This window comes from Pan paniscus, chromosome 13 (assembly GCF_029289425.2).
Source record: "Pan paniscus chromosome 13, NHGRI_mPanPan1-v2.0_pri, whole genome shotgun sequence".
NCBI lineage: Eukaryota > Metazoa > Chordata > Mammalia > Primates > Hominidae > Pan > Pan paniscus.
Window position 1 is genome coordinate 57366465 of NC_073262.2, and position 21562 is coordinate 57388026.

Here is a 21562-nt window from a genome sequence, read left to right on the forward strand (position 1 = left end):
TTGCGCTTGGGTTCCTGTTCCTTGCATCCCTCCTGGCTTGAGTGCGGGAGAACACTTTTTAAAGACTCACCTTGGAAAGAAAGCCTCCGTCCCAGGGGAGAAGGAGAGGCGTCTGCAGGGGGCAGAGACCGCAGCTACCTGCCGGGTGCGCCCCCCACCCAGGAGCGCTCGCTTCGCCCCCTTTCCTCCCCCGCCCCCACCTCCTTATTGGTGCTAGTTTGCAGCGCCCAGCTCCTGCGCCTTCGCTTCGCGTTTGAATCTGGCTCGCCCCTTCGTATTATGTCTGCACTCCGAAGGAAATTTGGGGACGATTATCAGGTAGTGACCACATCGTCCAGCGGCTCGGGCTTGCAGCCCCAGGGGCCAGGCCAGGACCCTCAGCAGCAGCTTGTGCCCAAGAAGAAGCGGCAGCGGTTCGTGGACAAGAACGGCCGGTGCAATGTACAGCACGGCAACCTGGGCAGCGAGACAAGCCGCTACCTCTCGGACCTCTTCACCACGCTGGTGGACCTCAAGTGGCGCTGGAACCTCTTCATCTTCATTCTCACCTACACCGTGGCCTGGCTCTTCATGGCGTCCATGTGGTGGGTGATCGCCTACACTCGGGGCGACCTGAACAAAGCCCACGTCGGTAACTACACGCCTTGCGTAGCCAATGTCTATAACTTCCCTTCTGCCTTCCTCTTCTTCATCGAGACGGAGGCCACCATCGGCTATGGCTACCGATACATCACAGACAAGTGCCCCGAGGGCATCATCCTCTTCCTCTTCCAGTCCATCCTTGGCTCCATCGTGGACGCCTTCCTCATCGGCTGCATGTTCATCAAGATGTCCCAGCCCAAGAAGCGCGCCGAGACCCTCATGTTCAGCGAGCACGCGGTGATCTCCATGAGGGACGGAAAACTCACGCTTATGTTCCGGGTGGGCAACCTGCGCAACAGCCACATGGTCTCCGCGCAGATTCGCTGCAAGCTGCTCAAAGTAAGTGCTCCCCGCCCCTTCCCCACCGGGAGACCTGCGTCCCCCAAACCCGCGGAGTAACTCGTCTGAGAACCAGCCCGGGCCCCCTCCCCTGGTTCTACCTATAGCCACAGGTAAAATTCCTTTTGGGGGGTTGGGGGTTGGAGGACTGGGCAAAGAATGCGGTTGACAGTTCTGTTCCTTTTCCACTCACTCTCGTGCTCTTGTTTATATTCGTCATTTCGGATCTGCTTGTATCACTTACTGGACTAGTAACACGTGAGGACTGCTGTTGGCTCCTGGAGCCATGAGGGCAATTAGTGCCCTGTTCGCCTTCCTGTCCCTGTTGCTTCGCTATTCAGAGCGATTTTATTTGTTGTCTACACACTACCCCATTCAATGCGAGGTACTAGAACTCAACTGAACAGCTGTTATTTTGAAGAAATAGGTGCTGAACTTGCCTCAACTTTCACGATGGGCTTTTCTTATTTTTTTCTTTCCTTTTTTTCCCCCTAATAATATTAGGAGGCGGATTACTCCTCTGGACCCAATGACTTTAACTCTATGGTCATCTTTTTAACAAACACACAGATACAAGAAGCAGATAATAAAGTGGAAGAAACCACACTTGGTTCTTTTAAATTTTTATTTTTACTAAATATTTTCTTGGAGAAGTATTCTTTGAAAGCTTGAGTGCTTTTCCTGTGGAGCCTCTTGTTAATTTTATTCTTAATTGCCTGTTTCTGTGAAGCCTTTGTCAATTACAGATTTCACTTGAAGCTTTCAGCATCCATTAAAGAAGAATTGCTTCCTACCATCAACGGTGTAAATGCTAAAACAAATTGCACATGGAGTGGTTATTAAAGCAAGGTCCGTCTAGTCGTTAGAGGGCACCACCACAAACAAGAGAAGTCCTTCTTAATCACTCATCCAATTAGAGTATGGGAAGGAAGGCTTAAAGCCCAGTTGTTTGTCTCTGTGTGTGATTTACAATTCATTTTTTTCCCTAGAGGGATTTGTCTTAGTAGTTTTCAGATGTCCATAAATTGAAAAAGATGACCTTAAATAAATAGTTCGTACAATGAAAAATATTTATCTGAGGTTGCGTAGAGAACTGAAGCCAGAGTCTGAATTTAGTATTAATAAAATGAAAATCTGATCAATATTTGAGATTTTGCCTTTGAAATTTCAATTTCCAATCCACAAGTCTATATTATTTTACACAGCCTCAACTTAATGTTGTAGTTAAAAGGGATCCAATGTGCTTTTAAAAAGTTTTGCTCTTGTGTCATTTTCATTATTCACTTACAAGATCTTACCATAATTATCCTTGACCAAGTTGCTCAGTAAAGTGTTTAAATTAAAGCAGTTCACTTGTCCTGTCACTTCATATCATATGCATATTTACTGTGCTACATACAGTAAATAAACTACATTTTGTACACCACAGTGGAAAATTATCAACCTGGTTCTGATGTAAACGTTCATTAACTATGAATAAATAATTTGGGTAGATCATATTCATATATAATTAATTTCAATGAACTGCATACAATTTTTTAAAATTTAACTTAGTGTATTGTTATTGACCGCTGATTGAACCAAGCAGTTTGTCAGATCAAGCTGGGCAGTTGTGTTGTAGATATGTTTATTACAATAGTAACTGTATGTGTCTTTATCTTTGCATAGACCACAATATAGCACCTGCTTCTTTAGGTTAGGCCTACTAGACAGATAGAAATACTTTGTTAGTATAGTGGCAAGGTTTCTGTTCAAGCAATCCATGTTTATGTATCACTTTGAGACTTACTGAAGAGTAGTTTACAATATTAACTGATGTAATGGAAATTGAAAATTAGACATTAAAGGTTATTTATAGACATTCTTTAGTTTTTTAAACATTTAAGGTTATTTATTACAGATGTCTTTTCCAGACAACATATTTTTGATGTTTATAGATTTTATTACATTTTATTTCAACAAAGCCAGTCATAATTAGAATTAACCTATATGTTAGTTTTTGTTTATTTTCTTCATACAAAGGTACAATGATTCTGAAGCACCCAGTCTCTACACTGGTGCAGGGTACTGATAATAATTTTTCTGCCTAAGGAAATGTACCACATATACCATAAAGAGTATCCTAGTTAAAAAGATGAAAGATGTATAGTGTTGACAAATTTGGAGCAAGGTGCTATATTAACACAAGGTGATAAAAACATCTAGTTAAAACAATACATATAATATTCTTATAAAGTCTTTTACTTTTGATTTGTTAGGAAGATGTCAGTGCTAGAAGTAAACACGATTTACCTGTGGCATCAATTTATATTTAAACAAAATTATGGTGAAATTCTCCCCATGGCGAAGGGAGAGAGTTGATCTGTGAGTAGCTCTTCAACTAGTCAGTTAGCATAGCTTGTTCAAAGTTAATCTTTCCTGTAGGCATGGTAATTTAAATGAATTGCTGTAGCTCTTGTTATTCCTTAGACTTCATTAAAAAGGAGTCATGTTTTATTGGGGAAATAATAACATTCAGCAAAATTAGAGGGGAGATTTGCCTTTAACAAGTTGCTCTCATTTTCTCTTAGGAACTGAGATTAAGTGACCTAAAACAGTCAACTGTATTTTTAAATAGAAGCTATACCAAAATCTTGACGTAATAATATGTCCCTATCAGTTTTATACATTATTCTGATTAAATATTACACACAATTTCCCCCTTTTAACCTCCATTTAACAATTTAAATGCAAAATTTATGTGTCTTTAATGCAGAATGTGTAGAATTTTTAAGGCAACAAAAGCCAGTATAATATTTAACGCTAGTAACTATAGTGCATGTATTCTTTTCCTACTACCTAATTTAATTGACTAATTTTTCTATTACTGTTTTCTTATTTGCTAAATAAAAGCTTCTTTAGATAAATGTAAAACTTCTATTTAATAATTATAAAGCACCTTTTGATTCTTGGGGAGACAATAAGAACATGGGCATGGCTTTCTAATGCTTTCTGTTATGAAATTTCTCATGTATAATAGTTTTTAAATGCCTAACTTTTGATGGAAGTTTTTTGTAAAACTTATTTGCCTAATTTTTATTATGCTTTTCACTTATTTGAAAGCACATTTTATCTCATCTCTATTCCTGTCTTCCAGCCTTACAAACACTAAAATATCTTTCAGTAGTCAAATATAGATCTTTCAACTTTATGCCTGGAGGGGTCAGTCCTTTTTCTACTCATAAAAAGAGAAAGTAGATTACATAAAAATCAAAGGCTATAGTTTGAAGTTCCTCATTAAAATCTGTGATTGAATTATAAATATAGCTATAGACAGCTCTTTTAAGATGAATATTCTTTCTTCCTCTTCTCCCCATATTGAATTTTTACTTGAATTTTCCATTTATTTTAGTTATCTTCTTTTCTCTTTTTGTTTTACCCAGAAAATAAGGACTAACTAGTATCATGGCTATGCTAAGTTAATATGTCATCCAATCGAAAGTTTTTATAAAAATGCCTGGATTAGGGATTTGAGACCAGTAGTTGTAATGTTGAACCCTATAGTTTAGTGCTGGGTTTAAAGGATTTGGAAGTCTTACTTACCCCTTTCTACCAACCTAATAATAATGGTTGATAGACCTAGGCATACAACTTGTTAGGGCAAGAATTAATTACTATTCTTTGATACACTGTTTGAGAAATTACAAATTTATTATCTCAATGCCATCATATATATGGTTATATTCATCCAGTCAGCACACATTTTTTACATAAAGTAAACATAAAATAAACTATGGTTGCATTCATATTTTGAAACAAAAAGGTAAGGATTAATTTTCTGGAAGCGTAATGTTACTTCTTTATAGTTCTATTTATTGCCAATAGGCATCCTCTTTCTTTCCTAAGAGGTCAGCTGTGCAATCCTTAACTTTCACTTGTCAAAAGGTAATAGAGTATATTCCTTTCCTCTTCTAACATCACATATGTTATTTTTGTGCTCACCTTCTTTTATCCTCCATATATGTGTGTGTGTGTGTGTGTATACATATCCTCCATATATATATCTATATTCCAAATTGGATGTTGTCTTGTTTCTCCATATGACTATTATCAAGTGCAGATGCAATAAAAAAATGGTGGTCTGAAAGACCATTAAGCTCTTTATCCTCCTCATATGTCCTAACATTTTGCTAATCTAACCACAACGATTCCTGAATCACAGGATTCCTGCAGTTTTCTCATATATTTATAGGTTTGCTTTCATTTTATATCTTGCACTGAAACGTGATTATGTTTTTGACTCAGTATGATCTTAATTTTATAACTGACTCTTCACCAATTGACCGTGGCCAATTTGAACTTTATTTTTAATCATGAGACAATTATTTACCTCCCTTTCCAAAAATAAAATCCACAAATGAATGTCTATATTTGTAAAAGCCCTGTTCTTCTGAACATCATCTAAGCCATTAGTAAAAATATTCAAGAGGTCTAAAGCTGAGTACCTCAGAATGCTCAGGAGCTAGGTCCTGTATTGGTTGGTGAGTTCTTCAGGTAGATTCATTTTATCCTTAAAATTAGCACAGTTCCTATTTAGTCTAGTTTTTCTTTCTCTGACACAAGTATACTAATTCTCTAATAAGTATAGAACTTGGCTTCTAAAAATATATAATTATTATTCTTTTTAAAATAGTGGTAATATATTTTGTTTAGTTTTGTTTTTTATTTTTAATATTATTCCTGAAAAGTAAAGGGTGGATTGTGCTCAGGGAATAAAAAGTGAACAGAAATTAGGGGCATAAAGACCCATAAATAAACAGCAGTAGGTAAGAACAAATGATAAAGCGAAGCAGGAAAAAGCATTTAATAGATTGGAGGGTATTTGGCGAGTAGGTGGAAATGTGCAAGTAGGGTTACGAAGCCTGTCCTCAATTATTATAAATGCCACAAAGGCCCTCAAGGAGTTATAAAGCCGCTCTTTCATTTGAATGGTATGAAAGCCTCACATAATCTATTATAAAATAAATTACATTGCGTTCTGTAAGAAATGTTCTTTTCACAAAATTGAACATATTTTTGTGGGTTAATTGGCTCAGCATTAAAAATCCTTATTTTGGACTTGACATTGGGTCATAGTTTTTCCTTCTGAGTATTCATGGAGTTTCAAGCTTAAGGAGTCCAAATAAATGTACAATGTAATTGTAGACAATGCCAATAAAATTCTAGGTCTATATTTCCCTCCACCTGACTACTTAAATTTTGGTCTGGGCACCAAAGCCATTGCCCTAACTGCTTTGGGTCACAAGGTACTTTTGTTCCTGATTCTGGTACCTGCGTTTGGCTCATTTCCCAATGTTAGTTTCCAGATATTACCCTGACCTCATTCCATGTAATTTTTTTTATGACTGCAGCATATATTCAGCATGCACACACACACATAAATGCATATTACACATGTAAAGAGGATAAGTGAAATTACAGATAAAATGGTGGGGAGGTGGTAAGCAAGAATGGCTTGCTCTCTCCGTCTTAGCCTCCTTTCCTTTCCTTCCCAGACCACTGGCCCTGTGGGCCCTTTTCCAGCAAGGACTTGTGAAAGGTGGTTAGGCATGGATCAAACTTTAGAATATGATAGAGGTAAATCTATAGTGTAGGACAGTAGTGATTTAATGTGCTATTCAGAATTCCTTAAGCCTCACTCCAAGCTAGGAAAGAACATAGTTACATATTAGAGAGACGGGAGAGAGAGAGGGAGCAAAGATATGGATTGCACTGGATAAATATGTCCTTGACAAATGAATGTGGGCACTTGGCCATATATCCACGAGAAGGAGGGGGGCCAAATGTGGATCTGCTTGTGCCAGGGCAGTGCTAAATGTATATCCTAGGATCATGTATGTATATGTATGTGTGTGTCTGTCTGTCTTTGAATAAGCACTTAACAGTTGCCCTCTGTAATATGAAGACTGTTGGCAAAATACATGACAATGATGATCCCTTCTAGGCACCTGTGACTTTTGATTCTTTTTCCACCTATAGTCAGAATTGTAGTTGATTATCTTATAGGCCTCTTTTGGGGCTCTAAGGAAGTTCAAAGGCCTTTGACTTGAATTGCTTCTTTGAAATTAGTATAAATGACTATAAAATGTGACACAACCCTTAAATTCTACACATAGAGCATTTACATATAGTGAAAATGTGAATAATTGAAATATTATTAAATGATATCTGTATTATAAGTAACTTCAAAATTATTGCCACAACCAAAATTGTACAGAATTATCGAAAAATACCTAATGTTCACGTTATAATTTTTTGGACAGTTAATTTAAACAATTAATTTTTTTAAACAAATTTTAAGCTCTAGATTTCTTCAATTTTTATAACTCCCAGAATTTTTTGTAATGCAATCAACAAGATATACTAAAATGGTGGAAAGACCTTTATTTCCTTCCCAAGATTCTATAAAATTGAAAGTAGAAGTTGAATGGAAGTCATTCTCAACCCAAGGATTTTTTCAAATTATCTTCTAAATTTTTAAGAATTAGTCATTTTTATTCACTGTCTTTCTTTAAACTTCTTTTTTACTTTATTTGTTCCACAATTCTTGTGATTCTAAATAATTTTCTTATAAACTAAAAGTCAAACTTAGTAATCAACTTCTTATAAATTTAAATAATTTACTGCATAAATCTTAACTTTTAGCGATCGCTTTGAATTTGAAAATAATTTAAATTATTGTTGATCTAGACCATATCAATTTATACATTTGTATCTAGAAAACGATCCTGGTTCTATGTTTTCTTGGGAATTAGAAAGTTTATTGAGCTAAAGGCGATAACTGCATCATCAACAAATTGCTCTATCAGTGGAAATTTTCTTATATCATAATGCTTAACATGACACAATGAAGAAAGGTCAAACTGGTTTTTATCTCAAAATATTCTGCTTATTATCAAATATTTCTGAGTGAAATAGGGTAGTTAATTGCTATATAATATGAAACTGATGAAATATCAGTGGTGCCAATTTATTATATACTCAAATTACAGAAGAAAATTGATTTTGTAAAGACACATGCATAACTCATCTTTATTTTTTCTTTCACTTTCATATACATGTATTTATCACAGTTCCTTGAACAAACATTCAAACATTCTCTCACTCCTTTTACACAAGTTGAGATTTAAAACTAACTCATAGGCTTTTTTTCCTCCTGCAAATCCCCAGAATTGCACCAGAATTAGGACAGCCTAGATTAGAATTATTTAGAAGCCTAAAGTAGAATGTATGTGCTTCTGAAAATGTATTTGGTAAGCATGTATAGGTTTTGAGAGCATCAAAAGCATGTGACTGAACACTGCTAAGATAACTTCGCCGTAGTCAGAAGCTCAGACTTCAAACAATTGTAGTATTCCAGGCACCTGCCACATTAAAACCACACCCTTCACTTTTGACCTGAGCCAAAGTCTATGGAATTTCAGTGATTAACAGGCTCCTCACTCTACTACAAAGTCAAAGAAGGAAAAAAAAATCAGGGAGGTGAACATATTAATAGTTGAAATATTTGGTGGCCTAATATAAAGGAAGAAGGACCTGGACAATAAAATTGTGAATATGTGTAGCATCTTTGTCATTTAAAGAAAGGTTAAATTATATAGTATCCACTGGATACATATGTAAAGAATTCAATACATATGTAAAGAATTTCACTTATCTGAAAAATATATGAGCATTGAAAGCATGTTTCCCAAAGTGTCATATAATAGGAAGACCTGGATAGGATATCAAGTATTTGAGGTGGGAGGGTGGGGTAGGGTAATTTTGAGTACAAGTGTAATTTTCAGTGTATAGAGCAAATATTTAAAATCAGAAGGTATATTAAGTCTGAATGGAACAGATATATGCATATTTAAGCCAAAATTACTTATGTCTGAATAAACTACTTTGGTAAAAATAAAGTATTTCTTATTCCAAGTTGTCATCCTCCTGATAGACTGCCTGTTTCTAGGCCACTTATATCCATGGGTTATTAAATGATTAGGGAATACAAAATTTAATAGCTTACTCTAAAGCCTTTTAGAGTGAGGCACAGGTATAAATAACAAATATATGAACAAGGAAGACAAATTTTAATATTTGTGTACATATATAATACTTGGGAAAATATATCTTCTTTGGGGAAAATTATTTTAGAATAAATGGGAGATTTAGTTTCTAAAAGAATTATTATTGTCAACAATGCCATGTAGTTCAGGAAAAGCAGAACTTAGAATGGTCAGCAAAAAGACCCAAATTAATTATATACATCAGAATACCACCTTGTGTTTATATAGCACCTGTTTCTTAGTAGGTGAGAGAACAATGACACAAGGTTTTTGTTTTTGTAGCTTTAATTTTGTTTTGTGTCCGGCATTTATTTTGTTATATTAATCAATACTTGTTATACAACCATGTAGTTGGAAAGATGTTGGTCTCATTTATATTTTACTAATTTGAGAATAGATTTAGAAATACAGGTCACTCAAAAAAGTTCTTTTGGGAGCTTTTTCATGCTGTCTTGGAAACGCCTAGTTTTCTCCAACATTGGTTGCTAGAGCTGCTGTTTTAACTTTTGCACCATCAGATTTTTCAATGGGCTCTTTTATTTGTTTGTCAGTAATCATTTTTTTCATAGCCTTCTTTTTTCAGCCACACACAAGTTAGAGAAGAAAAATAGTCTCCCTTTCATTAGGATTTTGTCTACACAAATAATATCCCTGAATATTTCTAACTACAAAGTAGCCTCTCTAGTTGACTAATTCTCCTGTTGAAACTCTTTGCAACAATTGCTGCCATAATGAAGCACCACCAATTTGGAACCCTTCATTCTGTTTTGCCACAAAGGACATGTTGCTAAGCCACACTTCTCAGTGTTTTCAGACTCACTTACTCCACATAAAAAGCCAATGTATTTTTTTTGGAACTCTGAGAGTAAGAATTTTGTCTTCAAACTATCACTTCATCGGGCAGACCAGTCTTATAGATTGTTTTGTTATTACATTTGTTTTACATGGAATCTGTTAGAATACAATGGATTCATCAAAGTCCTATTTGACCAGCAGCATGCGCCACCTTCCCCCCATTTTTTCTGTATTTAATTCCTAACTACCTAGCCCTTATTTTACCCCATAATTACATAAATTAAATGTGTATGTTTGCTTGTGCATGATTATTATATGTGACAGATATGGAAAATAAAGATAAAAGGAAATAAGTAATTTTACTCTCATGGTTTGCTAATTTTTAATAGTCATATTAAATTTTCTCATAGAACCCTAGCATGCAAGCAATTTACTTAATTAAGCTTTAGAGTGATTTATACCGAAACTGAATGCCACTACCTTAGAAACCTTTTATTAAACTATGTTTCTCAGGTATAGCTTTATGAAATTGCATTTTGATTAAAGAAAGTTCAATTTAGTTCAGTTTTTCACTGTTTTAAAACTCATGAAATGACAGAGAAGCAAATATTTATAATGCAGTTTATTATTAGGAGTTTGAAAACCATTAGCTAACAACATCTGCCATTTATTTTTATTATGTAAGCTCTTGTGTACATAACATAGCTTAATATGGGAACATCTTCACTCTTCTATTCCATTTTATATGTGTTTGTTACTTTTCAAAAGTCTGAAAAATAAATTGTTGTGTTTTGCTTTTTAGTAATCAATAAATCTCTTTCAAAATGATGGTCAATCTTTGTCAGCTTTAACACACTCCATAAGAATTGCCTACTTATTTATTTGCTTTGTTGAGAAAAAAAATATCTGGCATGCAATGAGTTATCCTGCAGTGATTGCTGTCAAGCAGCAGCACATGCACACTCAGTTCCACAGTTTGTGCTAACAACCATTGTTGGACCAGGCATTTCTCCAAAGCTCATGAGTTAGGCAATGGTAATTATAGCAAGTTGTGTATTATAAATAATGCATGTATGTTCCGCATGAGCTATGTGGGATTTCGGCCCATTTGCTAGAACATAGTTGCATAATGATTTGTTTGGATTTTGTTGCAGATGATTGATAGTGCAGAATGTTGGCAATGATGTAAATTACTGTTGGGCTGCCTTGAAATTTTCAGTACAAGTGGTGATTTCTTCTCTTTTTCTGTGTGCTTGTCTAGTCTCGGCAGACACCTGAGGGTGAGTTCCTTCCCCTTGACCAACTTGAACTGGATGTAGGTTTTAGTACAGGGGCAGATCAACTTTTTCTTGTGTCCCCCCTCACAATTTGCCACGTGATCGATGCCAAAAGCCCCTTTTATGACCTATCCCAGCGAAGCATGCAAACTGAACAGTTCGAGATTGTCGTCATCCTAGAAGGCATTGTGGAAACAACTGGTGAGTAAAAACAGATATGCCATAAAGTTTCTTTATACCATAATGACATTATATGATATGCACAATACCTGTCATGAATTGGGCGAAATGACTCAGAGTTTACAATAATGAAAGTAATGATTTGCCTTTTATTTCTTTGTAAGATTAAATTGATACCATTTTGAAAATTAAAATGTACTGTTTTGATGGTTACATAGATAATATTAACTCAGGAACACTCACTGTAAAAAAAAAGTGAGATGACTTCTTATAAATGATTATGATGTTCTATTATAAGTACAAACTTGACTTTCTTATAATCATGATTTTTCTTTAAAGATTTAAGGCTCAAAAAAGTAGGGTAATTATTGAGCAGCCTGAAATCAGCATGCATATTCTGGCCTTGGGGATGGTGATTTGGGGTGTCATTGATAGAGCTTTGATATCCACTATGTGCAACCTCAGTGGAAAATTCCCTGTGTGTGTGTCTGTGTGTGCTGTGTGTGCTAAAGCAGCATTTTAATATCGAAGTGGGTCAGCGGATTTCCCCAGCTGAACCTTGACCAAAATTTCATTTCAAAAAGATATTTTTTTCTTTTTCTGCTCCTGTATAGCTATGTGCTATATGTTTCTCCTTAACATCCAATATAACATTGGTATGCCCCAAATACCATTTGCTATTTTCTGAGGACAGTTAAGTTGACAAAGGAAATAAACAATAGTTATGAACATATTATTTGGGGCCTACACATTGCTTAGTTTGGAAGCTACTGGATGTTTGAGATTAATAATGTAGTTTCCATATAATTATATGTATACATATATGTGTGTGTGTATGTGTATGTGTGTATTTTGAGTTCTATGCTTTCTACAAGTACTGAGAAGACAATAAATATTTTAGCTTTTAATTGTTTTCTACCACTATCATCTGAATTATATAATGCTAATGATTATGTATAAACTATAGCAATATAGAAATTAGCACTGGCAATACTACAGATAAATTCAAGCTTTATACCAAGGTGGAAGATCCTCAATTATGTAACAGTCAGTATTGTCCAAGTAATAGAGGGAGGCCAGTCATTGTAATTTTAGCATGTCTGTCACATAACACCTATCTGAAATTTACGCAAGATATCTACTCTCTTAAAGCTTCTTTTCCTTCTCTTCAAAGTGAGGATGATATAATAACCACCTCCAAGCTGCTTGTAGTATTTTAAACTGAAGCACTATTATTAGTTACTGAAGCACTATTATTATTACGATTTTAAGAGCAGTGAAAAAAGATTTAATGTATTAATCTATATATGAAATTGTATTTCTGCATACTATTTTATGATTTAAAGCTCCCATTCATTTTTTCAACTTATAATTGAAATATCATAATATTTTTAAAAATACCATATATTGATAAAAAGTATAACCAATTTATAAAGGCTCGTAGTCCAAGAAATCTTTACATTTCCATTTTTACTCATCTCATTTATTAAAGTAGTAATGTATTAGGGCTTAAAAACAGATGTTGCCATTTTTATTGGTTTATTTCTTATGGCATATGGTTCTTTCTTTCATACATCTGCTTATAGTTTACCAATTGCTTATTATTATTCTCATCACTGACATTAATGCATTTTTGCTTCACTTGACAGATTTAAAAATGTTTTATTAGATCTATCTATCTACTTATCTATCTAGCTACCCGTTCATTCATTTCTGTTTTTCCCTAAATACTGAATATATTTGTTAGGAGCGAATGCGTTTTTCTATAAAATCACGGTCTGAAGATGGTATAGTTCTTCAACATTATTTTGTGTTTCTTAACCTTAATATACTTGAAAAATTAGGCCGGGTATTTTGTAGAATATCTCTCAATTTGGAAATGTCTGCAGTATCCTTATTCATTATTTTGATTTTTGGCCCCTACATGGCATCTTAAGGGAATATTGAAGCAGGATGTTTGTAAATTTTACCTATTTTTCAGAGGATCATGGTTAGTACATAATATCCTACATGAGATTGTAAAGAGTTTTATAACATAAATTGTTTATTAGAATTATAGATGTTATTTTACCATCCCCGCCCCCCCCCCCCCCGCCGCCTAAAAAGAAATAATAAGCTGGAAGACAATACTTTCCACAGAAAATGTGAAAACTTGGCTGGAGATTGAATTTCTTATTTAGAGATTGCCTTTTATGGAGAAGAGATTAAAGTCCACTTCCTCTTAACCTCTTAATTAAGCCTGTTTTCTAGATCTAATATAGCAAGACAAATAAGAAAAACATTACTCATAATTTATAGAATTTATTTTGTGGAAAATTTATCTGACATTTTGTTTGTGTGTATGCCCTAACTAATTAAATCCCACACTGTTCAAACTCTATAAAATCTCTGTATATTTCCAGACCTCCCTGAGCCTGGTAAAAATAACAAAGACATTCTTATGTCCATTTGATCATTTAAAATTTTGCTGAGATTTATTTAGTTTCATCTTTGAGGATGTTTCTTCCTTTATCCTTTCATTCACAATCAACTTTACTTTCTCATAATACGTATTGCCTACAACAAGACAAATATGATCTTATGGGATTGTTTCAGGGAACAAGAATACTGTTTTTACTTCTTACTCTCTTGTGAATAAACTTTTCACTACTTTGTGAATAAAGTTAGCTGATGTAACTTTCTATCATATTTAACATTAAAAAACAGCTTTTCATCATTCAGTCACTCGTGTATTAGATAAGTATGTATCGAATGTGTGTTGTGTGCTTGAAAGTATGTGAGATGCTAGAGATATAGTGGTGACCCGGACAGACAGAATTTCTTTCCTTAGGGGGGTTATATTCTAAGGAGGTGGCAGACTATAACAGCCAGATAAATAAGGGAGATATCAGATAACATTGTGTTGCGGGGGGTGAGCGTGCGGAACCAATACTCAGGAGGCCGAAGTGGAAGGATTGCTTGAGCCTGGGCGACGCAGTGAGACCCTGTGTCTAAAAATAAATAAATAAACAACAAAACCAAGGTGACGGGATAGGGATAAAGGGTTCCTGTAGGCTGTTTTAGGCTAATAGGGAAGGTCTGAAGAGGGGACACTCGAGCTGAGACCTGACTATGCAGAAGGCCCTTTTGGGCCAGTCTGGGGGAAGAGCGTGGCAGACGCTGTGGAACAGCTGGTGCAAGGGCCCTGAGCTGGGAATGAGCTTGATTTATTCTGGGAACTAAAAAAAGGTGGAGGTGGTTGTAGCAGAGTGAGCCATGTGGAGAGTGGGGTGAGAAGTCAGAGAGGAGGAAGGGCCTATCTGCATTCTAGATGGTTTTATTGCAGCAATAGGAAGTGTTAGGATTTCATTAAAAAGCAGAGCCTGTATTTATACGAAAGAGTAATAATTTTGTAATCTCAAAATGTATATAACAACAAAAAATCCACTTTTTACCCATGGTGGGTTGCATGTAGTTAATTTAAAAATTAGTCATTCTGAATGTCTTGGAAATGCATTCTGAGACACTCTGATGCCTCAAAAATGCACAAAATTTTAGACAGCTACCACTTTTGTACCTATCAATTATCTTCCCTCTTTTACCCTCCTACCCTAGCACCCCTACCCAATTTCTCCATTCACAGCAGTGTGCCGGTGGTAAGAATCTTCTCATTTCATTTAGTTTTTGCTCATTCCTATTGTTGTGGTCTCAGCAGGAGTGGTGGGGGGAGGGAAGTGAGAAATTAGCTTTCTAATTTTCTTGAGAGTTTCAGCTTTCAGCCCAGGACTCAAATGTTACTTTCCCCACTTTTTTGGAAGTACTCCTCATTGATCAGACACAGGTTTGTTGCCCTCCTTGCTTCAAATGAGTTGGATTTTCACTCTCAAGCTTTGCCTCTTCATTAATAAGCTTTACATCTTTCCTCATCTAGCAAATTTCAAAACAGAGGTTACCTCTCACTCTTGCTCTCTTTGCAACTTCTCCCAGGAGAGAGAGCACTGCTAGAGGCAAACAAAGCATTGCAGATTTGGCTCATTAGAACTCCATGCTTTCAAACTTCAATCTGGTTTCTGCTGCTATTTGGCAGTCTTTTTAATTGTCTTTTCTGTACTCTCAGGCCTGCTCCCCATGGGATCTATTTTAGACCTTTTCTCTCTTTCTACACTCCCAGTCCCAGCTGTCCCATCCCTGCCTTGGCATGTCATCTCTCCACCTAGTCTATTAAAAAGAATGAGACACTTCAATTTTTATACATTTCTTTATCTCTATTCTTTTCTCATAGTTAGCTTCTCTTTCTCTTTCCTGGTGTCTGTGGAGAAAAGTATCTATTCTTTTCCGAAACTATGTCTTTTATAGCTACAAATGTTTCTTATGCATTGCTTTCCACCACCTATGACTCAAGCTCCAATTCTTAGCATCCCTGACACCTAAATTCCCATTGACTCCTTTCTATTTGCTCTGAAATATTTTCAGTTCTTTCCTACTGGAAAAAAATAAAACCCTATTATTTATTTGTCCCTTTATACATTTAAGGTTATTTCTGAAATTCAGACACACTACATTTTCCCTGCTTTCTCTCTCTCTTTTTTTTCTCTTTATATTTTTCAATTGTTCCATATATCCTACATCCCTGCCTCTTCCTACTCCTCCTCGCTCCTGTAAATATTTTTTAGTTTTTCCTTTCTAGTCTAGATATTTCCTTTCTTTTAGTGAATTCACAAAGTGCTCACAAGTCCACCATTTATTTTATCTCCAGATATGAAACTTACCCCCAGCTATGGTCTTCTATTTGTTATATAATTTCTAGGCCAATTTTTTCCACTTGAATGTCAGTATTTTAATTCAAAGTCATCTTGTCCAAATACCAAGTCATCAACTTACCCTCAAATTATATCCTCATTCAGAAAATCTACATCTATTAATGGTAGCTATTTTATCCCTGCCCCCTGTTTTTTCTTTTTATATTTAATTAATTTGTTCATCCAGCAAATGCTTATTGAGCAGGTATTGTAGGCTAAACAATTCTAGACTTTAAGGGACACAGTTTGCAAAACAAAATCCCTGCCTTGTATGGATACTTATGTAATGTGAGATACAGACAATAAACATAATGAAGTGCATCATATATAATGTTAGAAAATGATAAGTGCTTTGGGAAAAAAATGCAGCCAGGCAAGAGGGATTGGGAGTGTAGGGAGGTCAGGGAAGGCTGAGTAAACAGGTGATAGTTGAGCTGAAACTCAGTATTTTGAGCAAAGCAAATATTAATGACTCAGAGTAGAACTTTCCAGGTAGAAATATTAGCAATTACAAATGCTCCAAGGGGGCAGGGTACCTGGCTGCTACTCCCTGTTAGTAATAACTCTCAATTCAACTATTCCTTTTTAAGCCCACATCACGGTACTTCTAAATCACAGTAGTTGTTTCAGAAATGGATTTAGTACCTGGAGGATCTCTGTTTGCATACAGATAGCAAACTACTGCCTGGTAAATTTGTGTACAACACTACTTTCATGAAATACTCGTGCTCAAAGCCCCTAATGACTGCTCCATCAAAATACACACATTTCTTATTGAGAAAATTAGGCTGCCCTTCTTATGGTACTGCTCATACACTCATGCTCACTCTTGCCTCCCATATTTGTGATCATGTCATTTTTCACTGCCTAGGATAGGATTTCTGCCTTTTCTCATATAGCACAAGAGTGGCATATTTGTTGAATCTTCCCTGGGCACTTTAATCCATAGTTTTTCTTCAATACCTCATTAAAACAAAACTTTTACTATGCAAGTGCTATTAAATGCATGCTTATTGTAGAAAAAAGTACAAATATGCAAAATATAAAACTTTACTCTTAATTTTATCTATCGCACTGTTAACACATTTGTGAGTAAGGTGCTTATATTCAGATATATTATTCTTATGCTACATGTGCCATGTTATAACTGGCTTTATTGTATAATCTATTGTTAATCCCTTTCGTGTCAAGTTACTGATCTACACCATTAGTTTTAATGACTTTACTATATGCTAGTTTATATATCTATCTCAATTTTTTATTGCTTATCTCCTAGTTTTGGATCTTGAGACATTTACTTTTTAATAAGGTTAAATACTATTATAGGCCCAGTTTCAATTTACTTATCACCAACTTTACCATTTTAGATAAATTCTCTGCAGATAGAATTTCTGGGTAAAAGCACATATATATCTGCTGGTTTGTAATACATATTGCAGGGTTGCTACCAAGTGCCTGTTTCCTCATACCCTTGCTAATAATGGACATAATTATTTTATTTTTTTCATTATTTATTATTATTATTTTTTGAGATGGAGTCTCACTCTGTTGCCCAGGCTGGAGTGCAGTGGTGCGATCTCGGCTCACTGCAAGCTCCGCCTCCTGGGTTCATGCCGTTCTCCTGCCTCAGCCTGCCGAGCAGCTGGGACTACAGGTGCCTGCCACCACGGCCGGCTAATTTCTTTTTTTTTTTTTGTATTTTTAGTAGAGATGGGGTTTCACCGTGTTCGCCAGGATGGTCTTGATCTCCTGACCTCATGATCCGCCCGCCTCGGCCTCCCAAAGTGCTGGGATTGCAGGCATGAGCCACCACGCCTAGCCCATTATTTTTTTTCTTTGATTATTAATAGTAGTGAGATTGAAATTATTGTATCTCTCTATTGGCTACGAATTTTATTTTGCAAATTGTCAGTTAATATCGGTCATTTGCTTGCAACTCTTTTTATGCATACATTGCTCTTATAAATAACACATTAAAAAATGTTTCTAGCAGTCTGAATACTTTTATGAAAATGTTTTCTTAATGTGTATGTGTATAATTGTATTATATTTAACTCAAGTGTTTTACTACATCTCTGAATAAACTATAAACTTCCGATATTGGTTATGGACTTTGTTTATGGCTACTTATTTTATATGCCATAGATCCTGGAAAGTGGTAGAACCTAGTAAAAACATTTGATCTGTTTGTTTTTATTTGTAACTGATTTTAATAGAGTTGCCTTCGTCTTATAAGCTTACTCTTGTGAATTTTTTCTTACAGGAAATTAATCAGTAAGTGTTTGTTGATTACCCATGTTATTTTAGGTTCAGGATAGTATAAGATTGATTAAGGAGAAAGTCCGTAGTCCAGAGGGAAAAACGAACTGAACTAAATCAAGTATTAGCACTGTGTACTCAAATGAATGTTAAGTTAGGCTACAGCAGGGACCTAGAGGAGTGGTCCCTAATGGATTTCTTCCAAAGGAGGTCCGAGAAGTCTCTCCTGAGAACATGGTGTGAACTGAAACTTGAAAGTGAAGCAGAAGCTCAGCAGGAGAGTAGAGGGAGCTAAGCCTTCTGGCCAGAGACAAGTGCAGGCGCTTAGGATTCATTTTATTAGGGGTGTCATAAATAATTTGGTATGATGAGAGTGTAGAACAAGTCTAGGGGAACTGACTGGAGATGAGCCTAGAATTAGCCCTGGATAACAGTTTGGACCTAATTCTGCAGGCCATAAAGCTCTTGAAGGATTTTAAGTAAGAGAACACCATGATCATATTGGTGTGCTAGAAAGATGCCTCTGGCTCCAGGTGGAGGATGTGTGGCTGAGACTGGAGACAGCCCAGTTATTAAGCTGTTACAATAGACTTGACCAGAGGTAATTGGGTCCTTCATGAAGTTGTCTGGCTCAGCAACCTGTGACTGTTTAAAATAATTTAAAAAGCCCTTGGTTTCCAAGATGTTACTTGTGATTAGGGAAAAATGGCCCCAGGATTCTTCCTCCCGAAGTTCTGTAGGCTACTTAAAAATCCAAGACACCCAGATAAATAAAAATGATAAATTAAGAATGATAAATTAAACAGCACTATCAAGCCCTTGACTCTTTTCCTTATTAGTGAAAAACAGCTAGGAATTTTCTAATGAATATATCATAAAGTAGAAGCTCCACTTGTGAAAAATTGAGGTGTACCTGTAATTTTCCTCTCTTAATGATTTGACAATGTTCAGCTTTATTAATTGTAATTAATCATAACTTTTTAGTGATCTGTCAAAAGACAGGATCAGCAAACTACGTAGTGTTATGGTAAGTGAGGTAGTACTCTACTGACCATTGGAAATGTTATTTATCCTTCGTAATTGCAGTTTCTGGGTCATTAGCCTGTGAGCTCCTCACTCTTGTTATAGCCATATCTAAGTCAGGGGTATCATGTTTACCTCTCTAGTTTCCTTGTTTCCGCCCAGATTGCTGATTCCTTTTAAATTAATTGTTGGTGTTTTAGAAGACTTACTACCTTATCAGGAAAAACTAATGACACATGGATTTGTATAGATTGGACATCTCAAAGTAGGTTCTTCCTGGAAATTTCTATTGTTATATATTTGTTATCTATTGCTTAATTGTGAATTTATTTCTCTTTAAGATATATCTTATCAGTAATTCATACGTCAAAACTCAAACTTTTTGAGGCCACAGATTCCTTTTTAATCTAAAGCAACTTTTTATGAGGAGTTCCTAAATAAAATCCTACCTTACTATTTTCTTTTGATAGGTAATTGTAGAAATTTTCTGCAGACTTATGAAAATAATACTTAAATATTGAAGCATGAAATAGGGTGACAACTGTCTTAGTTTGCCTGAGGCTGAAAGGTTTTCCAGAACATGTGAAATTCAGTGCTAAAACCAAGAAAGTCCTGTGCAAACTGGGATGGTCCCCTTACTCAGCAGTCTGAGAATGTTAAATCAGCCTTCCTAACTGCCTGCCTCAATTTAATTGAGAAGTTTACTCTATCGATAGTGAAATGTCTTTTTGCACTTAGGATTGGTGTATTCCACCATTTCCTTACTTTACTTTTGTCAAGACTGAAATCACAAAAATACATAAAAAGGATATTTGCACATACGTTATTTTTCTGTATGGTTTTCATTGCAGTGTTTTATAGAAAATTTAATTAATACAGCCCTTAACATCTTAGAGTCGACATTTTTCATTAATTGTGTGGGAGGCTGGTATGGGTGAATTACCATACTAATGTGAAGTGGGTTGAAATATGGTTGACACTACCTTTGTCATAATCTAGACTTATATGGATAAAGGAAATCAGCAAGCCTTATGGATAATCTAGTTAATTTTTAAATGTAAGCACAGGAAAATTGTAATTGGGGGACAAGCAGATTTGGTTAAGATGCGTCATAGTGCAGTTACAAGGAACTGCACAATTTACACTAATTCATTTCCAGAGTTTTTCAAGATGAGGTCTTGGGACTACCTGTATCATAATCTCATGGGATTCTTATTAAAATGCTGACTTGTGGGCCCTCACCTAGATTTACAATGTTAAAATGTCTGGCGTTTGTGGTCCAGGAAATGTGCATTTTTAAAAAACACACAACTAATTCTTAGTAAAAGCACTAAAGTATAGGACTCCTCCATCTAGCAACTAGGAAAGCCACTAGTGTTTATTGAATTAACTACTCAACTGCAATAGCTTGACTTAACCTAAGCCATTGGCATGTGGTAAAACTGGAAGAGAACATAGCCCTTTAAATTTCTGAAGTCTTCGGAGGTGAATCTTTGTTAATTCAGACTGTGCCGATCAATGTAGCCAAATGAAAATTAATGTGGGTAGAAAACAGTGAAAATCAAGAGTATGAATTAAAATGCATGACTATTCATTACCATAACCAAGAACAAGATGTGATATATATTGTGGAACATTGTGTGAAGATGTAATATAAATGCCATGCAAGGATGTTAGTGCCACTCACTGATGGAGAGAATTCTGATCCTTGAAACTGCTACACACTCATGAAACCAGAACACCATGTGCTATTATTTACTGTTTCATGGTAGAGAATATCATTATGCTTACAGCAAAATTCAAAATGACAATTTTCATAATTTTACACAGAAACTAACACTGGCTGTTAGTCATTAAAACTAAACTATTTGAGGGCTTCCTTTTCTGGGGAAAATTTTCCAAAGTTAACAGAGATTAAATAGAAATATGCTTTTAAGAGGTAATGATAATGAGTGGATAAGGGCTGAGGTCCAGATAGAGTGAGTCTCTCTTGACAAATAAACATTTTAGGCCTAGTTTGACATTGCCTCAATTTGATTAGTTTTAACTTTGTTATTTCTATGCCCCAGGCTCTGTCTGAAAAAGAACTAAGATTATTTGACCTGCTGGATTCATAGCAGTGACCTTAGCACTCAAATTCCAGTAGAAAATCATAACTGCACTTATTATTGCTGTTGAAAAT

The 21562-nt window shown here is 35.6% G+C and overlaps 1 protein-coding gene across 3 annotated transcripts in view; it reads left to right on the top strand.

Annotated features, from left to right (window-relative positions):
• The first annotated feature begins 216 nt into the window (after nucleotides 1-216).
• The window catches only part of KCNJ3 (potassium inwardly rectifying channel subfamily J member 3), a 158966-nt gene continuing 137620 nt past the window's right edge, over nucleotides 217-21562 (top strand). The window contains exons 1-2 of one of the 3 annotated variants that reach the window (XR_004670174.3): nucleotides 217-1094; nucleotides 11125-11252. Coding sequence is in view for 2 of the 3 variants with exons in the window: in XM_003832718.5 (XP_003832766.1) it covers nucleotides 280-981; nucleotides 11125-11341 (919 nt within the window). In the remaining variant the exon portion in view is untranslated. Of the gene's footprint in view, nucleotides 1095-11124; nucleotides 11342-21562 lie in introns of those variants that run through there. The other 2 variants (XM_003832718.5, XM_034954303.4) reach the window with 2 other exon arrangements.